The sequence below is a fragment of the Anopheles ziemanni genome, chromosome 2, assembly GCF_943734765.1.
Source record: "Anopheles ziemanni chromosome 2, idAnoZiCoDA_A2_x.2, whole genome shotgun sequence".
NCBI classification, from domain to species: Eukaryota; Metazoa; Arthropoda; class Insecta; order Diptera; family Culicidae; genus Anopheles; species Anopheles ziemanni.
In genome coordinates, this window is record NC_080705.1 from 54,872,427 (window position 1) to 54,890,712 (window position 18,286).

An 18,286-nucleotide genomic window follows, 5' to 3' on the forward strand; every position below is an offset into this window, starting at 1 on the left:
CACGCACACAACCAAACGGCGTGTAAAAAGTTTGAGGATGCCAACGACACATGGCGTTCCCAAGTGGTCACCCACCTAAGTACTAACCATGCCCGATGTTGCTTAACTTCGGTGATCGGACGAGAACCGGTGTTTTCAACATGGTATGGTCGTTGACAAGTATGCTCCTGCTATGTCCGCAACATAAGCGCCGTCGAAGGAGGCTGCCAGGAGCTAAAAATAGAACATTCTCACAATGTTCAGTTCTTCCAACAACAAGGTGAAAAGGACTCATTGAATGTAATTTCTTTTTGTTTCCCTTCCACGAGAGGAAGAATATTATTCCCACACACACGCATTCAACCAAACGGCGTGTAAAAAGTTTGAGGATGCCAACGACACATGGCGTTCCCAAGTGGTCACCCACCTAAGTACTAACCATGCCCGATGTTGCTTAACTTCGGTGATCGGACGAGAACCGGTGTTTTCAACATGGTATGGTCGTTGACAAGTATGCTCCTGCTATGTCCGCAACATAAGCGCCGTCGAAGGAGGCTGGACGGAGCTAAAAATAGAACATTCTCACAATGGCCAGTTCTTCCAACAAGGTGAAAAGGACTCATTGAATGTAATTTCTTTTTGTTTCCCTTCCACGAGAGGAACAAAATTATTCCAACACACACGCACACAACCAAACGGCGTGTAAAAAGTTTGAGGATGCCAACGACACATGGCGTTCCCAAGTGGTCACCCACCTAAGTACTAACCATGCCCGATGTTGCTTAACTTCGGTGATCGGACGAGAACCGGTGTTTTCAACATGGTATGGTCGTTGACAAGTATGCTCCTGCTATGTCCGCAACATAAGCGCCGTCGAAGGAGGCTGCCAGGAGCTAAAAATAGAACATTCTCACAATGTTCAGTTCTTCCAACAACAAGGTGAAAAGGACTCATTGAATGTAATTTCTTTTTGTTTCCCTTCCACGAGAGGAAGAATATTATTCCCACACACACGCACACAACCAAACGGCGTGTAAAAAGTTTGAGGATGCCAACGACACATGGCGTTCCCAAGTGGTCACCCACCTAAGTACTAACCATGCCCGATGTTGCTTAACTTCGGTGATCGGACGAGAACCGGTGTTTTCAACATGGTATGGTCGTTGACAAGTATGCTCCTGCTATGTTCGCAACATAAACGCCGTCGAAGGAGGCTGGACGGAGCTAAAAATAGAACATTCTCACAATGTTCAGTTCTTCCAACAACAAGGTGAAAAGGACTCATTGAATGTAATTTCTTTTTGTTTCCCTTCCACGAGAGGAACAATATTATTCCCACACACACGCACACAACCAAACGGCGTGTAAAAAGTTTGAGGATGCCAACGACACATGGCGTTCCCAAGTGGTCACCCACCTAAGTACTAACCATGCCCGATGTTGCTTAACTTCGGTGATCGGACGAGAACCAGTGTTTTCAACATGGTATGGTCGTTGACAAGTATGCTCCTGCTATGTCCGCAACATAAGCGCCGTCGAAGGAGGCTGGACGGAGCTAAAAATAGAACATTCTCACAATGGCCATTTCTTCCAACAACAAGGTGAAAAGGACTCATTTAATGAAATTTCTTTTTGTTTCCCTTCCACGAGAGGAAGAATATTATTCCCACACACACGCATACAACCAAACGGCGTGTAAAAAGTTTGAGGATGCCAACGACACATGGCGTTCCCAAGTGGTCACCCACCTAAGTACTAACCATGCCCGATGTTGCTTAACTTCGGTGATCGGACGAGAACCGGTGTTTTCAACATGGTATGGTCGTTGACAAGTATGCTCCTGCTATGTCCGCAACATAAGCGCCGTCGAAGGAGGCTGGACGGAGCTAAAAATAGAACATTCTCACAATGGCCAGTTCTTCCAACAACAAGGTGAAAAAGACTCATTGAATGAAATTACTTTTTGTTTCCCTTCCACGAGAGGAAGAATATTATTCCCACACACACGCACACAACCAAACGGCGTGTAAAAAGTTTGAGGATGCCAACGACACATGGCGTTCCCAAGTGGTCACCCACCTAAGTACTAACCATGCCCGATGTTGCTTAACTTCGGTGATCGGACGAGAACCGGTGTTTTCAACATGGTATGGTCGTTGACAAGTATGCTCCTGCTATGTCCGCAACATAAGCGCCGTCGAAGGAGGCTGCCAGGAGCTAAAAATAGAACATTCTCACAATGTTCAGTTCTTCCAACAACAAGGCAAAAAGGACTTATCGAATGAAATTACTTTTTGTTTCCCTTCCACGTGAGGAAGAATATTATTCCCACACACACGCACACAACCAAACGGTGTGTAAAAAGTTTGAGGATGCCAACGACACATGGCGTTCCCAAGTGGTCACCCACCTAAGTACTAACCATGCCCGATGTTGCTTAACTTCGGTGATCGGACGAGAACCGGTGTTTTCAACATGGTATGGTCGTTGACAAGTATGCTCCTGCTATGTTCGCAACATAAGCGCCGTCGAAGGAGGCTGGACGGAGCTAAAAATAGAACATTCTCACAATGGCCAGTTCTTCCAACAACAAGGTGAAAAGGACACATCGAATGAAATTACTTTTTGTTTCCCTTCCACGAGAGGAAGAATATTATTCCCACACACACGCATTCAACCAAACGGCGTGTAAAAAGTTTGAGGATGCCAACGACACATGGCGTTCCCAAGTGGTCACCCACCTAAGTACTAACCATGCCCGATGTTGCTTAACTTCGGTGATCGGACGAGAACCGGTGTTTTCAACATGGTATGGTCGTTGACAAGTATGCTCCTGCTATGTCCGCAACATAAGCGCCGTCGAAGGAGGCTACCAGGAGCTAAAAATAGAACATTCTCACAATGGCCAGTTCTTCCAACAACAAGGTGAAAAGGACACATCGATTGAAATTACTTTTTGTTTCCCTTCCTCGAGAGGAACAATATTATTCCCACACACACGCACACAACCAAACGGCGTGTAAAAAGTTTGAGGATGCCAACGACACATGGCGTTCCCAAGTGGTCACCCACCTAAGTACTAACCATGCCCGATGTTGCTTAACTTCGGTGATCGGACGAGAACCGGTGTTTTCAACATGGTATGGTCGTTGACAAGTATGCTCCTGCTATGTCCGCAACATAAGCGCCGTCGAAGGAGGCTGGACGGAGCTAAAAATAGAACATTCTCACAATGGCCAGTTCTTCCAACAACAAGGTGAAAAAGACTCATTGAATGAAATTACTTTTTGTTTCCCTTCCACGAGAGGAAGAATATTATTCCCACACACACGCACACAACCAAACGGCGTGTAAAAAGTTTGAGGATGCCAACGACACATGGCGTTCCCAAGTGGTCACCCACCTAAGTACTAACCATGCCCGATGTTGCTTAACTTCGGTGATCGGACGAGAACCGGTGTTTTCAACATGGTATGGTCGTTGACAAGTATGCTCCTGCTATGTCCGCAACATAAGCGCCGTCGAAGGAGGCTGCCAGGAGCTAAAAATAGAACATTCTCACAATGTTCAGTTCTTCCAACAACAAGGCAAAAAGGACTTATCGAATGAAATTACTTTTTGTTTCCCTTCCACGTGAGGAAGAATATTATTCCCACACACACGCACACAACCAAACGGTGTGTAAAAAGTTTGAGGATGCCAACGACACATGGCGTTCCCAAGTGGTCACCCACCTAAGTACTAACCATGCCCGATGTTGCTTAACTTCGGTGATCGGACGAGAACCGGTGTTTTCAACATGGTATGGTCGTTGACAAGTATGCTCCTGCTATGTCCGCAACATAAGCGCCGTCGAAGGAGGCTGGACGGAGCTAAAAATAGAACATTCTCACAATGGCCAGTTCTTCCAACAACAAGGTGAAAAGGACACATCGAATGAAATTTCTTTTTGTTTCCCTTCCACGAGAGGAAGAATATTATTCCCACACACACGCATTCAACCAAACGGCGTGTAAAAAGTTTGAAGATGCCAACGACACATGGTTTTCCCAAGTGGTCACCCACCTAAGTACTAGCCATGCCCGATGTTGCTTAACTTCGGTGATCGGACGAGAACCGGTGTTTTCAACATGGTATGGTCGTTGACAAGTATGCTCCTGCTATGTCCGCAACATAAGCGCCGTCGAAGGAGGCTGGACGGAGCTAAAAATAGAACATTCTCACAATGGCCAGTTCTTCCAACAACAAGGTGAAAAAGACTCATTGAATGAAATTACTTTTTGTTTCCCTTCCACGAGAGGAAGAATATTATTCCCACACACACGCACACAACCAAACGGCGTGTAAAAAGTTTGAGGATGCCAACGACACATGGCGTTCCCAAGTGGTCACCCACCTAAGTACTAACCATGCCCGATGTTGCTTAACTTCGGTGATCGGACGAGAACCGGTGTTTTCAACATGGTATGGTCGTTGACAAGTATGCTCCTGCTATGTCCGCAACATAAGCGCCGTCGAAGGAGGCTGCCAGGAGCTAAAAATAGAACATTCTCACAATGTTCAGTTCTTCCAACAACAAGGCAAAAAGGACTTATCGAATGAAATTACTTTTTGTTTCCCTTCCACGTGAGGAAGAATATTATTCCCACACACACGCACACAACCAAACGGTGTGTAAAAAGTTTGAGGATGCCAACGACACATGGCGTTCCCAAGTGGTCACCCACCTAAGTACTAACCATGCCCGATGTTGCTTAACTTCGGTGATCGGACGAGAACCGGTGTTTTCAACATGGTATGGTCGTTGACAAGTATGCTCCTGCTATGTCCGCAACATAAGCGCCGTCGAAGGAGGCTGGACGGAGCTAAAAATAGAACATTCTCACAATGGCCAGTTCTTCCAACAACAAGGTGAAAAGGACTTATCGAATGAAATTTCTGTTTGTTTCCCTTCCACGAGAGGAAGAATATTATTCCCACACACACGCATTCAACCAAACGGCGTGTAAAAAGTTTGAAGATGCCAACGACACATGGCGTTCCCAAGTGGTCACCCACCTAAGTACTAACCATGCCCGATGTTGCTTAACTTCGGTGATCGGACGAGAACCGGTGTTTTCAACATGGTATGGTCGTTGACAAGTATGCTCCTGCTATGTTCGCAACATAAGCGCCGTCGAAGGAGGCTGGACGGAGCTAAAAATAGAACATTCTCACAATGGCCAGTTCTTCCAACAACAAGGTGAAAAAGACTCATTTAATGAAATTTCTTTTTGTTTCCCTTCCACGAGAGGAACAATATTATTCCCACACACACGCACACAACCAAACGGCGTGTAAAAAGTTTGAGGATGCCAACGACACATGGCGTTCCCAAGTGGTCACCCACCTAAGTACTAACCATGCCCGATGTTGCTTAACTTCGGTGATCGGACGAGAACCGGTGTTTTCAACATGGTATGGTCGTTGACAAGTATGCTCCTGCTATGTCCGCAACATAAGCGTCGTCGAAGGAGGCTGGACGGAGCTAAAAATAGAACATTCTCACAATGTTCAGTTCTTCCAACAACAAGGTGAAAAGGACTCATTGAATGTAATTTCTTTTTGTTTCCCTTCCACGAGAGGAACAATATTATTCCCACACACACGCACACAACCAAACGGCGTGTAAAAAGTTTGAGGATGCCAACGACACATGGCGTTCCCAAGTGGTCACCCACCTAAGTACTAACCATGCCCGATGTTGCTTAACTTCGGTGATCGGACGAGAACCGGTGTTTTCAACATGGTATGGTCGTTGACAAGTATGCTCCTGCTATGTCCGCAACATAAGCGTCGTCGAAGGAGGCTGGACGGAGCTAAAAATAGAACATTCTCACAATGTTCAGTTCTTCCAACAACAAGGTGAAAAGGACTCATTTAATGAAATTTCTTTTTGTTTCCCTTCCACGAGAGGAACAATATTATTCCCACACACACGCACACAACCAAACGGCGTGTAAAAAGTTTGAGGATGCCAACGACACATGGCGTTCCCAAGTGGTCACCCACCTAAGTACTAACCATGCCCGATGTTGCTTAACTTCGGTGATCGGACGAGAACCGGTGTTTTCAACATGGTATGGTCGTTGACAAGTATGCTCCTGCTATGTCCGCAACATAATCGCCGTCGAAGGAGGCTGGACGGAGCTAAAAATAGAACATTCTCACAATGTTCAGTTCTTCCAACAACAAGGTGAAAAGGACTCATTTAATGAAATTTCTTTTTGTTTCCCTTCCACGAGAGGAACAATATTATTCCCACACACACGCACACAACCAAACGGCGTGTAAAAAGTTTGAGGATGCCAACGACACATGGCGTTCCCAAGTGGTCACCCACCTAAGTACTAACCATGCCCGATGTTGCTTAACTTCGGTGATCGGACGAGAACCGGTGTTTTCAACATGGTATGGTCGTTGACAAGTATGCTCCTGCTATGTCCGCAACATAAGCGTCGTCGAAGGAGGCTGGACGGAGCTAAAAATAGAACATTCTCACAATGTTCAGTTCTTCCAACAACAAGGTGAAAAGGACTCATTTAATGAAATTTCTTTTTGTTTCCCTTCCACGAGAGGAACAATATTATTCCCACACACACGCACACAACCAAACGGCGTGTAAAAAGTTTGAGGATGCCAACGACACATGGCGTTCCCAAGTGGTCACCCACCTAAGTACTAACCATGCCCGATGTTGCTTAACTTCGGTGATCGGACGAGAACCGGTGTTTTCAACATGGTATGGTCGTTGACAAGTATGCTCCTGCTCCGCAACATAATCGCCGTCGAAGGAGGCTGGACGGAGCTAAAAATAGAACATTCTCACAATGTTCAGTTCTTCCAACAACAAGGTGAAAAGGACTCATTTAATGAAATTTCTTTTTGTTTCCCTTCCACGAGAGGAACAATATTATTCCCACACACACGCACACAACCAAACGGCGTGTAAAAAGTTTGAGGATGCCAACGACACATGGCGTTCCCAAGTGGTCACCCACCTAAGTACTAACCATGCCCGATGTTGCTTAACTTCGGTGATCGGACGAGAACCGGTGTTTTCAACATGGTATGGTTGTTGACAAGTATGCTCCTGCTATGTCCGCAACATAAGCGTCGTCGAAGGAGGCTGGACGGAGCTAAAAATAGAACATTCTCACAATGTTCAGTTCTTCCAACAACAAGGTGAAAAGGACTCATTTAATGAAATTTCTTTTTGTTTCCCTTCCACGAGAGGAACAATATTATTCCCACACACACGCACACAACCAAACGGCGTGTAAAAAGTTTGAGGATGCCAACGACACATGGCGTTCCCAAGTGGTCACCCACCTAAGTACTAACCATGCCCGATGTTGCTTAACTTCGGTGATCGGACGAGAACCGGTGTTTTCAACATGGTATGGTCGTTGACAAGTATGCTCCTGCTATGTCCGCAACATAAGCGTCGTCGAAGGAGGCTGGACGGAGCTAAAAATAGAACATTCTCACAATGTTCAGTTCTTCCAACAACAAGGTGAAAAGGACTCATTGAATGTAATTTCTTTTTGTTTCCCTTCCACGAGAGGAACAATATTATTCCCACACACACGCACACAACCAAACGGCGTGTAAAAAGTTTGAGGATGCCAACGACACATGGCGTTCCCAAGTGGTCACCCACCTAAGTACTAACCATGCCCGATGTTGCTTAACTTCGGTGATCGGACGAGAACCGGTGTTTTCAACATGGTATGGTCGTTGACAAGTATGCTCCTGCTATGTCCGCAACATAATCGCCGTCGAAGGAGGCTGGACGGAGCTAAAAATAGAACATTCTCACAATGTTCAGTTCTTCCAACAACAAGGTGAAAAGGACTCATTTAATGAAATTTCTTTTTGTTTCCCTTCCACGAGAGGAACAATATTATTCCCACACACACGCACACAACCAAACGGCGTGTAAAAAGTTTGAGGATGCCAACGACACATGGCGTTCCCAAGTGGTCACCCACCTAAGTACTAACCATGCCCGATGTTGCTTAACTTCGGTGATCGGACGAGAACCGGTGTTTTCAACATGGTATGGTCGTTGACAAGTATGCTCCTGCTATGTCCGCAACATAAGCGTCGTCGAAGGAGGCTGGACGGAGCTAAAAATAGAACATTCTCACAATGTTCAGTTCTTCCAACAACAAGGTGAAAAGGACTCATTTAATGAAATTTCTTTTTGTTTCCCTTCCACGAGAGGAACAATATTATTCCCACACACACGCACACAACCAAACGGCGTGTAAAAAGTTTGAGGATGCCAACGACACATGGCGTTCCCAAGTGGTCACCCACCTAAGTACTAACCATGCCCGATGTTGCTTAACTTCGGTGATCGGACGAGAACCGGTGTTTTCAACATGGTATGGTCGTTGACAAGTATGCTCCTGCTATGTCCGCAACATAATCGCCGTCGAAGGAGGCTGGACGGAGCTAAAAATAGAACATTCTCACAATGTTCAGTTCTTCCAACAACAAGGTGAAAAGGACTCATTTAATGAAATTTCTTTTTGTTTCCCTTCCACGAGAGGAACAATATTATTCCCACACACACGCACACAACCAAACGGCGTGTAAAAAGTTTGAGGATGCCAACGACACATGGCGTTCCCAAGTGGTCACCCACCTAAGTACTAACCATGCCCGATGTTGCTTAACTTCGGTGATCGGACGAGAACCGGTGTTTTCAACATGGTATGGTCGTTGACAAGTATGCTCCTGCTATGTCCGCAACATAATCGCCGTCGAAGGAGGCTGGACGGAGCTAAAAATAGAACATTCTCACAATGTTCAGTTCTTCCAACAACAAGGTGAAAAGGACTCATTTAATGAAATTTCTTTTTGTTTCCCTTCCACGAGAGGAACAATATTATTCCCACACACACGCACACAACCAAACGGCGTGTAAAAAGTTTGAGGATGCCAACGACACATGGCGTTCCCAAGTGGTCACCCACCTAAGTACTAACCATGCCCGATGTTGCTTAACTTCGGTGATCGGACGAGAACCGGTGTTTTCAACATGGTATGGTCGTTGACAAGTATGCTCCTGCTATGTCCGCAACATAAGCGTCGTCGAAGGAGGCTGGACGGAGCTAAAAATAGAACATTCTCACAATGTTCAGTTCTTCCAACAACAAGGTGAAAAGGACTCATTGAATGTAATTTCTTTTTGTTTCCCTTCCACGAGAGGAACAATATTATTCCCACACACACGCACACAACCAAACGGCGTGTAAAAAGTTTGAGGATGCCAACGACACATGGCGTTCCCAAGTGGTCACCCACCTAAGTACTAACCATGCCCGATGTTGCTTAACTTCGGTGATCGGACGAGAACCGGTGTTTTCAACATGGTATGGTCGTTGACAAGTATGCTCCTGCTATGTCCGCAACATAATCGCCGTCGAAGGAGGCTGGACGGAGCTAAAAATAGAACATTCTCACAATGTTCAGTTCTTCCAACAACAAGGTGAAAAGGACTCATTGAATGTAATTTCTTTTTGTTTCCCTTCCACGAGAGGAACAATATTATTCCCACACACACGCACACAACCAAACGGCGTGTAAAAAGTTTGAGGATGCCAACGACACATGGCGTTCCCAAGTGGTCACCCACCTAAGTACTAACCATGCCCGATGTTGCTTAACTTCGGTGATCGGACGAGAACCGGTGTTTTCAACATGGTATGGTCGTTGACAAGTATGCTCCTGCTATGTCCGCAACATAAGCGTCGTCGAAGGAGGCTGGACGGAGCTAAAAATAGAACATTCTCACAATGTTCAGTTCTTCCAACAACAAGGTGAAAAGGACTCATTTAATGAAATTTCTTTTTGTTTCCCTTCCACGAGAGGAACAATATTATTCCCACACACACGCACACAACCAAACGGCGTGTAAAAAGTTTGAGGATGCCAACGACACATGGCGTTCCCAAGTGGTCACCCACCTAAGTACTAACCATGCCCGATGTTGCTTAACTTCGGTGATCGGACGAGAACCGGTGTTTTCAACATGGTATGGTCGTTGACAAGTATGCTCCTGCTATGTCCGCAACATAAGCGTCGTCGAAGGAGGCTGGACGGAGCTAAAAATAGAACATTCTCACAATGTTCAGTTCTTCCAACAACAAGGTGAAAAGGACTCATTTAATGAAATTTCTTTTTGTTTCCCTTCCACGAGAGGAACAATATTATTCCCACACACACGCACACAACCAAACGGCGTGTAAAAAGTTTGAGGATGCCAACGACACATGGCGTTCCCAAGTGGTCACCCACCTAAGTACTAACCATGCCCGATGTTGCTTAACTTCGGTGATCGGACGAGAACCGGTGTTTTCAACATGGTATGGTCGTTGACAAGTATGCTCCTGCTATGTCCGCAACATAATCGCCGTCGAAGGAGGCTGGACGGAGCTAAAAATAGAACATTCTCACAATGTTCAGTTCTTCCAACAACAAGGTGAAAAGGACTCATTTAATGAAATTTCTTTTTGTTTCCCTTCCACGAGAGGAACAATATTATTCCCACACACACGCACACAACCAAACGGCGTGTAAAAAGTTTGAGGATGCCAACGACACATGGCGTTCCCAAGTGGTCACCCACCTAAGTACTAACCATGCCCGATGTTGCTTAACTTCGGTGATCGGACGAGAACCGGTGTTTTCAACATGGTATGGTCGTTGACAAGTATGCTCCTGCTATGTCCGCAACATAAGCGTCGTCGAAGGAGGCTGGACGGAGCTAAAAATAGAACATTCTCACAATGTTCAGTTCTTCCAACAACAAGGTGAAAAGGACTCATTGAATGTAATTTCTTTTTGTTTCCCTTCCACGAGAGGAACAATATTATTCCCACACACACGCACACAACCAAACGGCGTGTAAAAAGTTTGAGGATGCCAACGACACATGGCGTTCCCAAGTGGTCACCCACCTAAGTACTAACCATGCCCGATGTTGCTTAACTTCGGTGATCGGACGAGAACCGGTGTTTTCAACATGGTATGGTCGTTGACAAGTATGCTCCTGCTATGTCCGCAACATAATCGCCGTCGAAGGAGGCTGGACGGAGCTAAAAATAGAACATTCTCACAATGTTCAGTTCTTCCAACAACAAGGTGAAAAGGACTCATTTAATGAAATTTCTTTTTGTTTCCCTTCCACGAGAGGAACAATATTATTCCCACACACACGCACACAACCAAACGGCGTGTAAAAAGTTTGAGGATGCCAACGACACATGGCGTTCCCAAGTGGTCACCCACCTAAGTACTAACCATGCCCGATGTTGCTTAACTTCGGTGATCGGACGAGAACCGGTGTTTTCAACATGGTATGGTCGTTGACAAGTATGCTCCTGCTATGTCCGCAACATAAGCGTCGTCGAAGGAGGCTGGACGGAGCTAAAAATAGAACATTCTCACAATGTTCAGTTCTTCCAACAACAAGGTGAAAAGGACTCATTTAATGAAATTTCTTTTTGTTTCCCTTCCACGAGAGGAACAATATTATTCCCACACACACGCACACAACCAAACGGCGTGTAAAAAGTTTGAGGATGCCAACGACACATGGCGTTCCCAAGTGGTCACCCACCTAAGTACTAACCATGCCCGATGTTGCTTAACTTCGGTGATCGGACGAGAACCGGTGTTTTCAACATGGTATGGTCGTTGACAAGTATGCTCCTGCTATGTCCGCAACATAATCGCCGTCGAAGGAGGCTGGACGGAGCTAAAAATAGAACATTCTCACAATGTTCAGTTCTTCCAACAACAAGGTGAAAAGGACTCATTTAATGAAATTTCTTTTTGTTTCCCTTCCACGAGAGGAACAATATTATTCCCACACACACGCACACAACCAAACGGCGTGTAAAAAGTTTGAGGATGCCAACGACACATGGCGTTCCCAAGTGGTCACCCACCTAAGTACTAACCATGCCCGATGTTGCTTAACTTCGGTGATCGGACGAGAACCGGTGTTTTCAACATGGTATGGTCGTTGACAAGTATGCTCCTGCTATGTCCGCAACATAATCGCCGTCGAAGGAGGCTGGACGGAGCTAAAAATAGAACATTCTCACAATGTTCAGTTCTTCCAACAACAAGGTGAAAAGGACTCATTTAATGAAATTTCTTTTTGTTTCCCTTCCACGAGAGGAACAATATTATTCCCACACACACGCACACAACCAAACGGCGTGTAAAAAGTTTGAGGATGCCAACGACACATGGCGTTCCCAAGTGGTCACCCACCTAAGTACTAACCATGCCCGATGTTGCTTAACTTCGGTGATCGGACGAGAACCGGTGTTTTCAACATGGTATGGTCGTTGACAAGTATGCTCCTGCTATGTCCGCAACATAAGCGTCGTCGAAGGAGGCTGGACGGAGCTAAAAATAGAACATTCTCACAATGTTCAGTTCTTCCAACAACAAGGTGAAAAGGACTCATTGAATGTAATTTCTTTTTGTTTCCCTTCCACGAGAGGAACAATATTATTCCCACACACACGCACACAACCAAACGGCGTGTAAAAAGTTTGAGGATGCCAACGACACATGGCGTTCCCAAGTGGTCACCCACCTAAGTACTAACCATGCCCGATGTTGCTTAACTTCGGTGATCGGACGAGAACCGGTGTTTTCAACATGGTATGGTCGTTGACAAGTATGCTCCTGCTATGTCCGCAACATAATCGCCGTCGAAGGAGGCTGGACGGAGCTAAAAATAGAACATTCTCACAATGTTCAGTTCTTCCAACAACAAGGTGAAAAGGACTCATTGAATGTAATTTCTTTTTGTTTCCCTTCCACGAGAGGAACAATATTATTCCCACACACACGCACACAACCAAACGGCGTGTAAAAAGTTTGAGGATGCCAACGACACATGGCGTTCCCAAGTGGTCACCCACCTAAGTACTAACCATGCCCGATGTTGCTTAACTTCGGTGATCGGACGAGAACCGGTGTTTTCAACATGGTATGGTCGTTGACAAGTATGCTCCTGCTATGTCCGCAACATAAGCGTCGTCGAAGGAGGCTGGACGGAGCTAAAAATAGAACATTCTCACAATGTTCAGTTCTTCCAACAACAAGGTGAAAAGGACTCATTTAATGAAATTTCTTTTTGTTTCCCTTCCACGAGAGGAACAATATTATTCCCACACACACGCACACAACCAAACGGCGTGTAAAAAGTTTGAGGATGCCAACGACACATGGCGTTCCCAAGTGGTCACCCACCTAAGTACTAACCATGCCCGATGTTGCTTAACTTCGGTGATCGGACGAGAACCGGTGTTTTCAACATGGTATGGTCGTTGACAAGTATGCTCCTGCTATGTCCGCAACATAAGCGTCGTCGAAGGAGGCTGGACGGAGCTAAAAATAGAACATTCTCACAATGTTCAGTTCTTCCAACAACAAGGTGAAAAGGACTCATTTAATGAAATTTCTTTTTGTTTCCCTTCCACGAGAGGAACAATATTATTCCCACACACACGCACACAACCAAACCGCGTGTAAAAAGTTTGAGGATGCCAACGACACATGGCGTTCCCAAGTGGTCACCCACCTAAGTACTAACCATGCCCGATGTTGCTTAACTTCGGTGATCGGACGAGAACCGGTGTTTTCAACATGGTATGGTCGTTGACAAGTATGCTCCTGCTATGTCCGCAACATAATCGCCGTCGAAGGAGGCTGGACGGAGCTAAAAATAGAACATTCTCACAATGTTCAGTTCTTCCAACAACAAGGTGAAAAGGACTCATTTAATGAAATTTCTTTTTGTTTCCCTTCCACGAGAGGAACAATATTATTCCCACACACACGCACACAACCAAACGGCGTGTAAAAAGTTTGAGGATGCCAACGACACATGGCGTTCCCAAGTGGTCACCCACCTAAGTACTAACCATGCCCGATGTTGCTTAACTTCGGTGATCGGACGAGAACCGGTGTTTTCAACATGGTATGGTCGTTGACAAGTATGCTCCTGCTATGTCCGCAACATAATCGCCGTCGAAGGAGGCTGGACGGAGCTAAAAATAGAACATTCTCACAATGTTCAGTTCTTCCAACAACAAGGTGAAAAGGACTCATTTAATGAAATTTCTTTTTGTTTCCCTTCCACGAGAGGAACAATATTATTCCCACACACACGCACACAACCAAACGGCGTGTAAAAAGTTTGAGGATGCCAACGACACATGGCGTTCCCAAGTGGTCACCCACCTAAGTACTAACCATGCCCGATGTTGCTTAACTTCGGTGATCGGACGAGAACCGGTGTTTTCAACATGGTATGGTCGTTGACAAGTATGCTCCTGCTATGTCCGCAACATAAGCGTCGTCGAAGGAGGCTGGACGGAGCTAAAAATAGAACATTCTCACAATGTTCAGTTCTTCCAACAACAAGGTGAAAAGGACTCATTTAATGAAATTTCTTTTTGTTTCCCTTCCACGAGAGGAACAATATTATTCCCACACACACGCACACAACCAAACGGCGTGTAAAAAGTTTGAGGATGCCAACGACACATGGCGTTCCCAAGTGGTCACCCACCTAAGTACTAACCATGCCCGATGTTGCTTAACTTCGGTGATCGGACGAGAACCGGTGTTTTCAACATGGTATGGTCGTTGACAAGTATGCTCCTGCTATGTCCGCAACATAAGCGTCGTCGAAGGAGGCTGGACGGAGCTAAAAATAGAACATTCTCACAATGTTCAGTTCTTCCAACAACAAGGTGAAAAGGACTCATTTAATGAAATTTCTTTTTGTTTCCCTTCCACGAGAGGAACAATATTATTCCCACACACACGCACACAACCAAACGGCGTGTAAAAAGTTTGAGGATGCCAACGACACATGGCGTTCCCAAGTGGTCACCCACCTAAGTACTAACCATGCCCGATGTTGCTTAACTTCGGTGATCGGACGAGAACCGGTGTTTTCAACATGGTATGGTCGTTGACAAGTATGCTCCTGCTATGTCCGCAACATAATCGCCGTCGAAGGAGGCTGGACGGAGCTAAAAATAGAACATTCTCACAATGTTCAGTTCTTCCAACAACAAGGTGAAAAGGACTCATTTAATGAAATTTCTTTTTGTTTCCCTTCCACGAGAGGAACAATATTATTCCCACACACACGCACACAACCAAACGGCGTGTAAAAAGTTTGAGGATGCCAACGACACATGGCGTTCCCAAGTGGTCACCCACCTAAGTACTAACCATGCCCGATGTTGCTTAACTTCGGTGATCGGACGAGAACCGGTGTTTTCAACATGGTATGGTCGTTGACAAGTATGCTCCTGCTATGTCCGCAACATAATCGCCGTCGAAGGAGGCTGGACGGAGCTAAAAATAGAACATTCTCACAATGTTCAGTTCTTCCAACAACAAGGTGAAAAGGACTCATTTAATGAAATTTCTTTTTGTTTCCCTTCCACGAGAGGAACAATATTATTCCCACACACACGCACACAACCAAACGGCGTGTAAAAAGTTTGAGGATGCCAACGACACATGGCGTTCCCAAGTGGTCACCCACCTAAGTACTAACCATGCCCGATGTTGCTTAACTTCGGTGATCGGACGAGAACCGGTGTTTTCAACATGGTATGGTCGTTGACAAGTATGCTCCTGCTATGTCCGCAACATAAGCGTCGTCGAAGGAGGCTGCCAGGAGCTTAAAATAGATAATGCTTTACAATAGTCAGTTGAAGAAACAACCGTATAGATAATCATGCTCGATACCGTTTAGTTTTGAAGTATGAGAAATAGAACATCATGCATACAATATTTACAATATTGAGCTTCAGGTTTGAGAAGCTGACAACATTCCCGTTACTTCTTTCTACCTTCAATAAGCACTAAACATGTATGTTCTACACAGTTTGATCTTACTTTGGCATACATTTTTATTTGCTAAATATGAAAGTTTCACCGACCAACTAAGAAAGTTGTTCGTATCGGTAGTACAAGTATGTGTAAAAATATTTGTCGAAATACAAACGAAAAGAACATCTTCCAATGATGGCAGTGTTCTCATTATGCTTTTGCATTATCCTCTCCGTTGTCATGCGGTTGCAAAATTTTCCACTAATATATTTTTTCTGTGTTTGTTTTTACCATTGATCGTAAATGCGGCTAAAACCTCGCAATAAAGAGTATCATCTATAAGCAACTATCTATCCATTCATATGAGTGATTTTTTTTTTCTGCGCGACTTATCCTAACTAACTAACGACGATTATGCCTAGAAACATGCTTAAAAATAATCAATAGATATCTGCAATATAAACCCTCAATTTCACCTCCATACCGTCTAGCTTGAGGTAAACAAAAGATGATTTTAGGAATAGTATATCTTTAATTGTGAACTTGTAAACGCGAATGTAGAATAGTAATAGTAGTTGATGTAGGACATAATGTTTGTAATAATCCAAAACTGCTATTCGTGCAGTTGACCGTTTGTAAAAATGTAATTTGAAGCTAGTACAGGTAGCACTTCAAGCAAACATCTTTCCTCACCATTTTTTTACGAGGACTGCAATGTTACTTGTTCGAGTCTTAGACATTTGATTATAAATACGCAGCTCTTCGATACTATGTCAATAGTGTTGCTTAGTTTTTCGAGTGTGTACCAATTGTTCACTATTGGAATGCTTCAGATACCCTTTTGCCTAGCAAGAGTGGTTTAACATGAAAATTACTTTTTTTCTTTTGTCTTGTCTATAACTGACTATTGCTCCGCTCTCTTTACGTCGATGTAACGCCTTTTCTCGCAACAAGCAGATTCAGGACGGGATTTTTCCGTATGTAACTTACAGCCTTTTTGTGTGTGACCATGGTGAAATCATATCCGTTGCACTGCAGGATTTTGTCGTGCATTCGCAGGCCCGATTTAGCAGCTGGGCTACCTTCATGCACTTCAGTCACGTAGATTCCCTGTCGTTCAAACATAATTAAATAAAATAGATTAGACGAACGTTGGATACACAATTGAATGACTTTAACGACTTCATGCGCACACTAACTATAAATGCACTTACATAGTCCGTGTATCCCTGCGGACTTTTTCGGAAGTCCTGATCAATGCCACCGCCTATTTTGAATCCACATTTCAGCACCTCGCGACCTTCTTCGTCGATGTCCTTTTCCTTGTGTAAAGTTATGGGAATCTGTAAGCGAAAGAGAGTATTTAGCCGTTTGCAACAGACAACCTATTAGGATTAATTTTACGGTATGTATCGCAGGGCCACCAAGGTGTTCTCACTTCAGTCTTGTTATCATGCTTTGTTTGCAATTGTTTACGTTTCGACTGACTCTTCAATGGAATCTTTGAGGTCATCCACAGCAACAACCTACTATCGTTCCGTGCAAACTTTCAAGAACCGATATGCGTAATCGCTTTCCTTAACTGATGATTCATACGCAGGATGGCCATAAGTAACTAACATCATGCATCAACAAGTCATTGATTCCACACAACTTACGCTTAAGCACTCCATTGCGGTACCCGCCTGATGCTGGAAAGCTTTTTTCGCCATTTCGCTGGCTGCGTGAGGTAGTTGTTGTAGCACGCAAGAGGTAATGGAAGATGTCCTACAGTCCAGTAGATTTGATATGACAAAACTTCCGCGCTGTTGTTGGAACTTTTACGATTCGTCTATTTTACAGTGGCTTCGATCGATTCCTGCGGAATAACAAACACCACTGAAAAAAGTGGTGTCGCTGCTTGACAGTTCGTATGCTAATATTATTCATATTCTCTTTTCACTGGGATTTTTAATTTTATTGGCAAATAGTGATGAGGAAACTAAATCCCTACAGGGATTCGGATCTTTCGATTCAAATCTATTCTGAGATCTGGATCTTCGAATCCGAGTCCCAATCCCAATTACCGATTTTTCTCATTATTTGTTACTTTAACAATTGTATAATCAATGGTTGAATTGATCCTAAGGCAAAACCGATTCTGTGAAAGGTCCCCTGGACCATCAGGATCGTTATCGCTATCCGCTCTCAGGGGGAGCTTTTTCATTTCAGTTCCGAGGGAACTACCCACCACTATGCGTCAATTTGAGCCATGGGATCCACACCAAAGTGATTACTATCCGCAGTTCAGCGCGACGTCCCGTTTCAAAAGTAGCCCAGTTCCGGCAGAACAATCGCGGAAGCCAAGCGCGACAGAGGTAGGGGAGTATGT

At 44.7% G+C, this 18,286-nt stretch overlaps 1 protein-coding gene and 48 non-coding genes across 49 annotated transcripts; all 49 read right to left on the reverse strand.

Moving 5' to 3' along the window:
• Nucleotides 1–38: 38 nt before the first annotated feature.
• LOC131283761 (5S ribosomal RNA) lies at nt 39–157 on the reverse strand. Its single transcript, XR_009189219.1, has one exon. It is a non-coding gene; the product is annotated as a 5S ribosomal RNA (ribosomal RNA).
• Nucleotides 158–369: 212 nt separating this feature from the next.
• On the reverse strand, nt 370–488 carry LOC131283762 (5S ribosomal RNA). The gene has a single exon (XR_009189220.1). It is a non-coding gene; the product is annotated as a 5S ribosomal RNA (ribosomal RNA).
• A 209-nt stretch (nt 489–697) lies between these two features.
• Nucleotides 698–816, reverse strand: LOC131283763 (5S ribosomal RNA). The gene has a single exon (XR_009189221.1). It is a non-coding gene; the product is annotated as a 5S ribosomal RNA (ribosomal RNA).
• A 212-nt stretch (nt 817–1,028) lies between these two features.
• Nucleotides 1,029–1,147, reverse strand: LOC131283764 (5S ribosomal RNA). Its single transcript, XR_009189222.1, has one exon. It is a non-coding gene; the product is annotated as a 5S ribosomal RNA (ribosomal RNA).
• A 212-nt stretch (nt 1,148–1,359) lies between these two features.
• LOC131283202 (5S ribosomal RNA) lies at nt 1,360–1,478 on the reverse strand. The gene has a single exon (XR_009188696.1). It is a non-coding gene; the product is annotated as a 5S ribosomal RNA (ribosomal RNA).
• Nucleotides 1,479–1,690: 212 nt separating this feature from the next.
• Nucleotides 1,691–1,809, reverse strand: LOC131283765 (5S ribosomal RNA). The gene has a single exon (XR_009189223.1). It is a non-coding gene; the product is annotated as a 5S ribosomal RNA (ribosomal RNA).
• Nucleotides 1,810–2,021: 212 nt separating this feature from the next.
• Nucleotides 2,022–2,140, reverse strand: LOC131283767 (5S ribosomal RNA). Its single transcript, XR_009189225.1, has one exon. It is a non-coding gene; the product is annotated as a 5S ribosomal RNA (ribosomal RNA).
• A 212-nt stretch (nt 2,141–2,352) lies between these two features.
• LOC131283768 (5S ribosomal RNA) lies at nt 2,353–2,471 on the reverse strand. Its single transcript, XR_009189226.1, has one exon. It is a non-coding gene; the product is annotated as a 5S ribosomal RNA (ribosomal RNA).
• A 212-nt stretch (nt 2,472–2,683) lies between these two features.
• LOC131283769 (5S ribosomal RNA) lies at nt 2,684–2,802 on the reverse strand. Its single transcript, XR_009189227.1, has one exon. It is a non-coding gene; the product is annotated as a 5S ribosomal RNA (ribosomal RNA).
• Nucleotides 2,803–3,014: 212 nt separating this feature from the next.
• LOC131283770 (5S ribosomal RNA) lies at nt 3,015–3,133 on the reverse strand. The gene has a single exon (XR_009189228.1). It is a non-coding gene; the product is annotated as a 5S ribosomal RNA (ribosomal RNA).
• Nucleotides 3,134–3,345: 212 nt separating this feature from the next.
• On the reverse strand, nt 3,346–3,464 carry LOC131283771 (5S ribosomal RNA). The gene has a single exon (XR_009189229.1). It is a non-coding gene; the product is annotated as a 5S ribosomal RNA (ribosomal RNA).
• Nucleotides 3,465–3,676: 212 nt separating this feature from the next.
• LOC131283772 (5S ribosomal RNA) lies at nt 3,677–3,795 on the reverse strand. The gene has a single exon (XR_009189230.1). It is a non-coding gene; the product is annotated as a 5S ribosomal RNA (ribosomal RNA).
• Nucleotides 3,796–4,007: 212 nt separating this feature from the next.
• Nucleotides 4,008–4,126, reverse strand: LOC131283168 (5S ribosomal RNA). Its single transcript, XR_009188665.1, has one exon. It is a non-coding gene; the product is annotated as a 5S ribosomal RNA (ribosomal RNA).
• Nucleotides 4,127–4,338: 212 nt separating this feature from the next.
• On the reverse strand, nt 4,339–4,457 carry LOC131283773 (5S ribosomal RNA). The gene has a single exon (XR_009189231.1). It is a non-coding gene; the product is annotated as a 5S ribosomal RNA (ribosomal RNA).
• A 212-nt stretch (nt 4,458–4,669) lies between these two features.
• On the reverse strand, nt 4,670–4,788 carry LOC131283774 (5S ribosomal RNA). Its single transcript, XR_009189232.1, has one exon. It is a non-coding gene; the product is annotated as a 5S ribosomal RNA (ribosomal RNA).
• A 212-nt stretch (nt 4,789–5,000) lies between these two features.
• Nucleotides 5,001–5,119, reverse strand: LOC131283775 (5S ribosomal RNA). The gene has a single exon (XR_009189233.1). It is a non-coding gene; the product is annotated as a 5S ribosomal RNA (ribosomal RNA).
• Nucleotides 5,120–5,331: 212 nt separating this feature from the next.
• Nucleotides 5,332–5,450, reverse strand: LOC131283777 (5S ribosomal RNA). Its single transcript, XR_009189234.1, has one exon. It is a non-coding gene; the product is annotated as a 5S ribosomal RNA (ribosomal RNA).
• A 212-nt stretch (nt 5,451–5,662) lies between these two features.
• On the reverse strand, nt 5,663–5,781 carry LOC131283779 (5S ribosomal RNA). Its single transcript, XR_009189236.1, has one exon. It is a non-coding gene; the product is annotated as a 5S ribosomal RNA (ribosomal RNA).
• Nucleotides 5,782–5,993: 212 nt separating this feature from the next.
• On the reverse strand, nt 5,994–6,112 carry LOC131283780 (5S ribosomal RNA). The gene has a single exon (XR_009189237.1). It is a non-coding gene; the product is annotated as a 5S ribosomal RNA (ribosomal RNA).
• Nucleotides 6,113–6,324: 212 nt separating this feature from the next.
• LOC131283781 (5S ribosomal RNA) lies at nt 6,325–6,443 on the reverse strand. Its single transcript, XR_009189238.1, has one exon. It is a non-coding gene; the product is annotated as a 5S ribosomal RNA (ribosomal RNA).
• A 212-nt stretch (nt 6,444–6,655) lies between these two features.
• LOC131283782 (5S ribosomal RNA) lies at nt 6,656–6,774 on the reverse strand. The gene has a single exon (XR_009189239.1). It is a non-coding gene; the product is annotated as a 5S ribosomal RNA (ribosomal RNA).
• Nucleotides 6,775–6,982: 208 nt separating this feature from the next.
• LOC131283214 (5S ribosomal RNA) lies at nt 6,983–7,101 on the reverse strand. The gene has a single exon (XR_009188707.1). It is a non-coding gene; the product is annotated as a 5S ribosomal RNA (ribosomal RNA).
• A 212-nt stretch (nt 7,102–7,313) lies between these two features.
• LOC131283783 (5S ribosomal RNA) lies at nt 7,314–7,432 on the reverse strand. Its single transcript, XR_009189240.1, has one exon. It is a non-coding gene; the product is annotated as a 5S ribosomal RNA (ribosomal RNA).
• Nucleotides 7,433–7,644: 212 nt separating this feature from the next.
• On the reverse strand, nt 7,645–7,763 carry LOC131283784 (5S ribosomal RNA). Its single transcript, XR_009189241.1, has one exon. It is a non-coding gene; the product is annotated as a 5S ribosomal RNA (ribosomal RNA).
• A 212-nt stretch (nt 7,764–7,975) lies between these two features.
• On the reverse strand, nt 7,976–8,094 carry LOC131283785 (5S ribosomal RNA). Its single transcript, XR_009189242.1, has one exon. It is a non-coding gene; the product is annotated as a 5S ribosomal RNA (ribosomal RNA).
• A 212-nt stretch (nt 8,095–8,306) lies between these two features.
• Nucleotides 8,307–8,425, reverse strand: LOC131283786 (5S ribosomal RNA). Its single transcript, XR_009189243.1, has one exon. It is a non-coding gene; the product is annotated as a 5S ribosomal RNA (ribosomal RNA).
• A 212-nt stretch (nt 8,426–8,637) lies between these two features.
• Nucleotides 8,638–8,756, reverse strand: LOC131283787 (5S ribosomal RNA). Its single transcript, XR_009189244.1, has one exon. It is a non-coding gene; the product is annotated as a 5S ribosomal RNA (ribosomal RNA).
• Nucleotides 8,757–8,968: 212 nt separating this feature from the next.
• LOC131283788 (5S ribosomal RNA) lies at nt 8,969–9,087 on the reverse strand. Its single transcript, XR_009189245.1, has one exon. It is a non-coding gene; the product is annotated as a 5S ribosomal RNA (ribosomal RNA).
• Nucleotides 9,088–9,299: 212 nt separating this feature from the next.
• LOC131283790 (5S ribosomal RNA) lies at nt 9,300–9,418 on the reverse strand. Its single transcript, XR_009189247.1, has one exon. It is a non-coding gene; the product is annotated as a 5S ribosomal RNA (ribosomal RNA).
• A 212-nt stretch (nt 9,419–9,630) lies between these two features.
• LOC131283791 (5S ribosomal RNA) lies at nt 9,631–9,749 on the reverse strand. The gene has a single exon (XR_009189248.1). It is a non-coding gene; the product is annotated as a 5S ribosomal RNA (ribosomal RNA).
• Nucleotides 9,750–9,961: 212 nt separating this feature from the next.
• On the reverse strand, nt 9,962–10,080 carry LOC131283793 (5S ribosomal RNA). The gene has a single exon (XR_009189249.1). It is a non-coding gene; the product is annotated as a 5S ribosomal RNA (ribosomal RNA).
• Nucleotides 10,081–10,292: 212 nt separating this feature from the next.
• Nucleotides 10,293–10,411, reverse strand: LOC131283794 (5S ribosomal RNA). Its single transcript, XR_009189250.1, has one exon. It is a non-coding gene; the product is annotated as a 5S ribosomal RNA (ribosomal RNA).
• A 212-nt stretch (nt 10,412–10,623) lies between these two features.
• LOC131283795 (5S ribosomal RNA) lies at nt 10,624–10,742 on the reverse strand. The gene has a single exon (XR_009189251.1). It is a non-coding gene; the product is annotated as a 5S ribosomal RNA (ribosomal RNA).
• A 212-nt stretch (nt 10,743–10,954) lies between these two features.
• On the reverse strand, nt 10,955–11,073 carry LOC131283169 (5S ribosomal RNA). The gene has a single exon (XR_009188666.1). It is a non-coding gene; the product is annotated as a 5S ribosomal RNA (ribosomal RNA).
• Nucleotides 11,074–11,285: 212 nt separating this feature from the next.
• On the reverse strand, nt 11,286–11,404 carry LOC131283170 (5S ribosomal RNA). The gene has a single exon (XR_009188667.1). It is a non-coding gene; the product is annotated as a 5S ribosomal RNA (ribosomal RNA).
• Nucleotides 11,405–11,616: 212 nt separating this feature from the next.
• LOC131283171 (5S ribosomal RNA) lies at nt 11,617–11,735 on the reverse strand. Its single transcript, XR_009188668.1, has one exon. It is a non-coding gene; the product is annotated as a 5S ribosomal RNA (ribosomal RNA).
• A 212-nt stretch (nt 11,736–11,947) lies between these two features.
• Nucleotides 11,948–12,066, reverse strand: LOC131283173 (5S ribosomal RNA). Its single transcript, XR_009188669.1, has one exon. It is a non-coding gene; the product is annotated as a 5S ribosomal RNA (ribosomal RNA).
• Nucleotides 12,067–12,278: 212 nt separating this feature from the next.
• Nucleotides 12,279–12,397, reverse strand: LOC131283174 (5S ribosomal RNA). Its single transcript, XR_009188670.1, has one exon. It is a non-coding gene; the product is annotated as a 5S ribosomal RNA (ribosomal RNA).
• Nucleotides 12,398–12,609: 212 nt separating this feature from the next.
• Nucleotides 12,610–12,728, reverse strand: LOC131283176 (5S ribosomal RNA). Its single transcript, XR_009188672.1, has one exon. It is a non-coding gene; the product is annotated as a 5S ribosomal RNA (ribosomal RNA).
• Nucleotides 12,729–12,940: 212 nt separating this feature from the next.
• Nucleotides 12,941–13,059, reverse strand: LOC131283177 (5S ribosomal RNA). Its single transcript, XR_009188673.1, has one exon. It is a non-coding gene; the product is annotated as a 5S ribosomal RNA (ribosomal RNA).
• Nucleotides 13,060–13,271: 212 nt separating this feature from the next.
• LOC131283179 (5S ribosomal RNA) lies at nt 13,272–13,390 on the reverse strand. The gene has a single exon (XR_009188674.1). It is a non-coding gene; the product is annotated as a 5S ribosomal RNA (ribosomal RNA).
• A 212-nt stretch (nt 13,391–13,602) lies between these two features.
• On the reverse strand, nt 13,603–13,721 carry LOC131283180 (5S ribosomal RNA). The gene has a single exon (XR_009188675.1). It is a non-coding gene; the product is annotated as a 5S ribosomal RNA (ribosomal RNA).
• Nucleotides 13,722–13,933: 212 nt separating this feature from the next.
• Nucleotides 13,934–14,052, reverse strand: LOC131283181 (5S ribosomal RNA). Its single transcript, XR_009188676.1, has one exon. It is a non-coding gene; the product is annotated as a 5S ribosomal RNA (ribosomal RNA).
• Nucleotides 14,053–14,264: 212 nt separating this feature from the next.
• On the reverse strand, nt 14,265–14,383 carry LOC131283182 (5S ribosomal RNA). The gene has a single exon (XR_009188677.1). It is a non-coding gene; the product is annotated as a 5S ribosomal RNA (ribosomal RNA).
• Nucleotides 14,384–14,595: 212 nt separating this feature from the next.
• Nucleotides 14,596–14,714, reverse strand: LOC131283183 (5S ribosomal RNA). The gene has a single exon (XR_009188678.1). It is a non-coding gene; the product is annotated as a 5S ribosomal RNA (ribosomal RNA).
• Nucleotides 14,715–14,926: 212 nt separating this feature from the next.
• LOC131283184 (5S ribosomal RNA) lies at nt 14,927–15,045 on the reverse strand. Its single transcript, XR_009188679.1, has one exon. It is a non-coding gene; the product is annotated as a 5S ribosomal RNA (ribosomal RNA).
• A 212-nt stretch (nt 15,046–15,257) lies between these two features.
• On the reverse strand, nt 15,258–15,376 carry LOC131283185 (5S ribosomal RNA). Its single transcript, XR_009188680.1, has one exon. It is a non-coding gene; the product is annotated as a 5S ribosomal RNA (ribosomal RNA).
• Nucleotides 15,377–15,588: 212 nt separating this feature from the next.
• On the reverse strand, nt 15,589–15,707 carry LOC131283186 (5S ribosomal RNA). The gene has a single exon (XR_009188681.1). It is a non-coding gene; the product is annotated as a 5S ribosomal RNA (ribosomal RNA).
• A 276-nt stretch (nt 15,708–15,983) lies between these two features.
• LOC131282110 (tax1-binding protein 3 homolog) lies at nt 15,984–17,766 on the reverse strand. Its single transcript, XM_058311506.1, has 3 exons — nt 17,574–17,766; nt 17,130–17,258; nt 15,984–17,025 (listed from the first exon to the last, which is right to left on the reverse strand). Exons 1-3 carry the CDS (start codon nt 17,625–17,627, stop codon nt 16,837–16,839), a joined length of 372 nt encoding a protein of 123 aa, XP_058167489.1. The 5' UTR covers nt 17,628–17,766; the 3' UTR covers nt 15,984–16,836.
• Nucleotides 17,767–18,286: the final 520 nt, after the last annotated feature.

What these genes read in the sequence shown, in the direction of transcription:
- LOC131282110 (XM_058311506.1), bottom strand. Translation starts at nt 17,627, where the DNA reads ATGGCGAAAAAAGCTTTCCAGCATCAGGCGGGTACCGCAATGGAGTGC. An exon ending in CCGCAATGGAGTGCTTAAGC is followed by an intron (nt 17,259 to 17,573) that starts GTAAGTTGTGTG and finishes TTTCGCTTACAG; the next exon opens with ATTCCCATAACTTTACACAA. An exon ending in CGCAGGGATACACGGACTAT is followed by an intron (nt 17,026 to 17,129) that starts GTAAGTGCATTT and finishes TTTGAACGACAG; the next exon opens with GGAATCTACGTGACTGAAGT.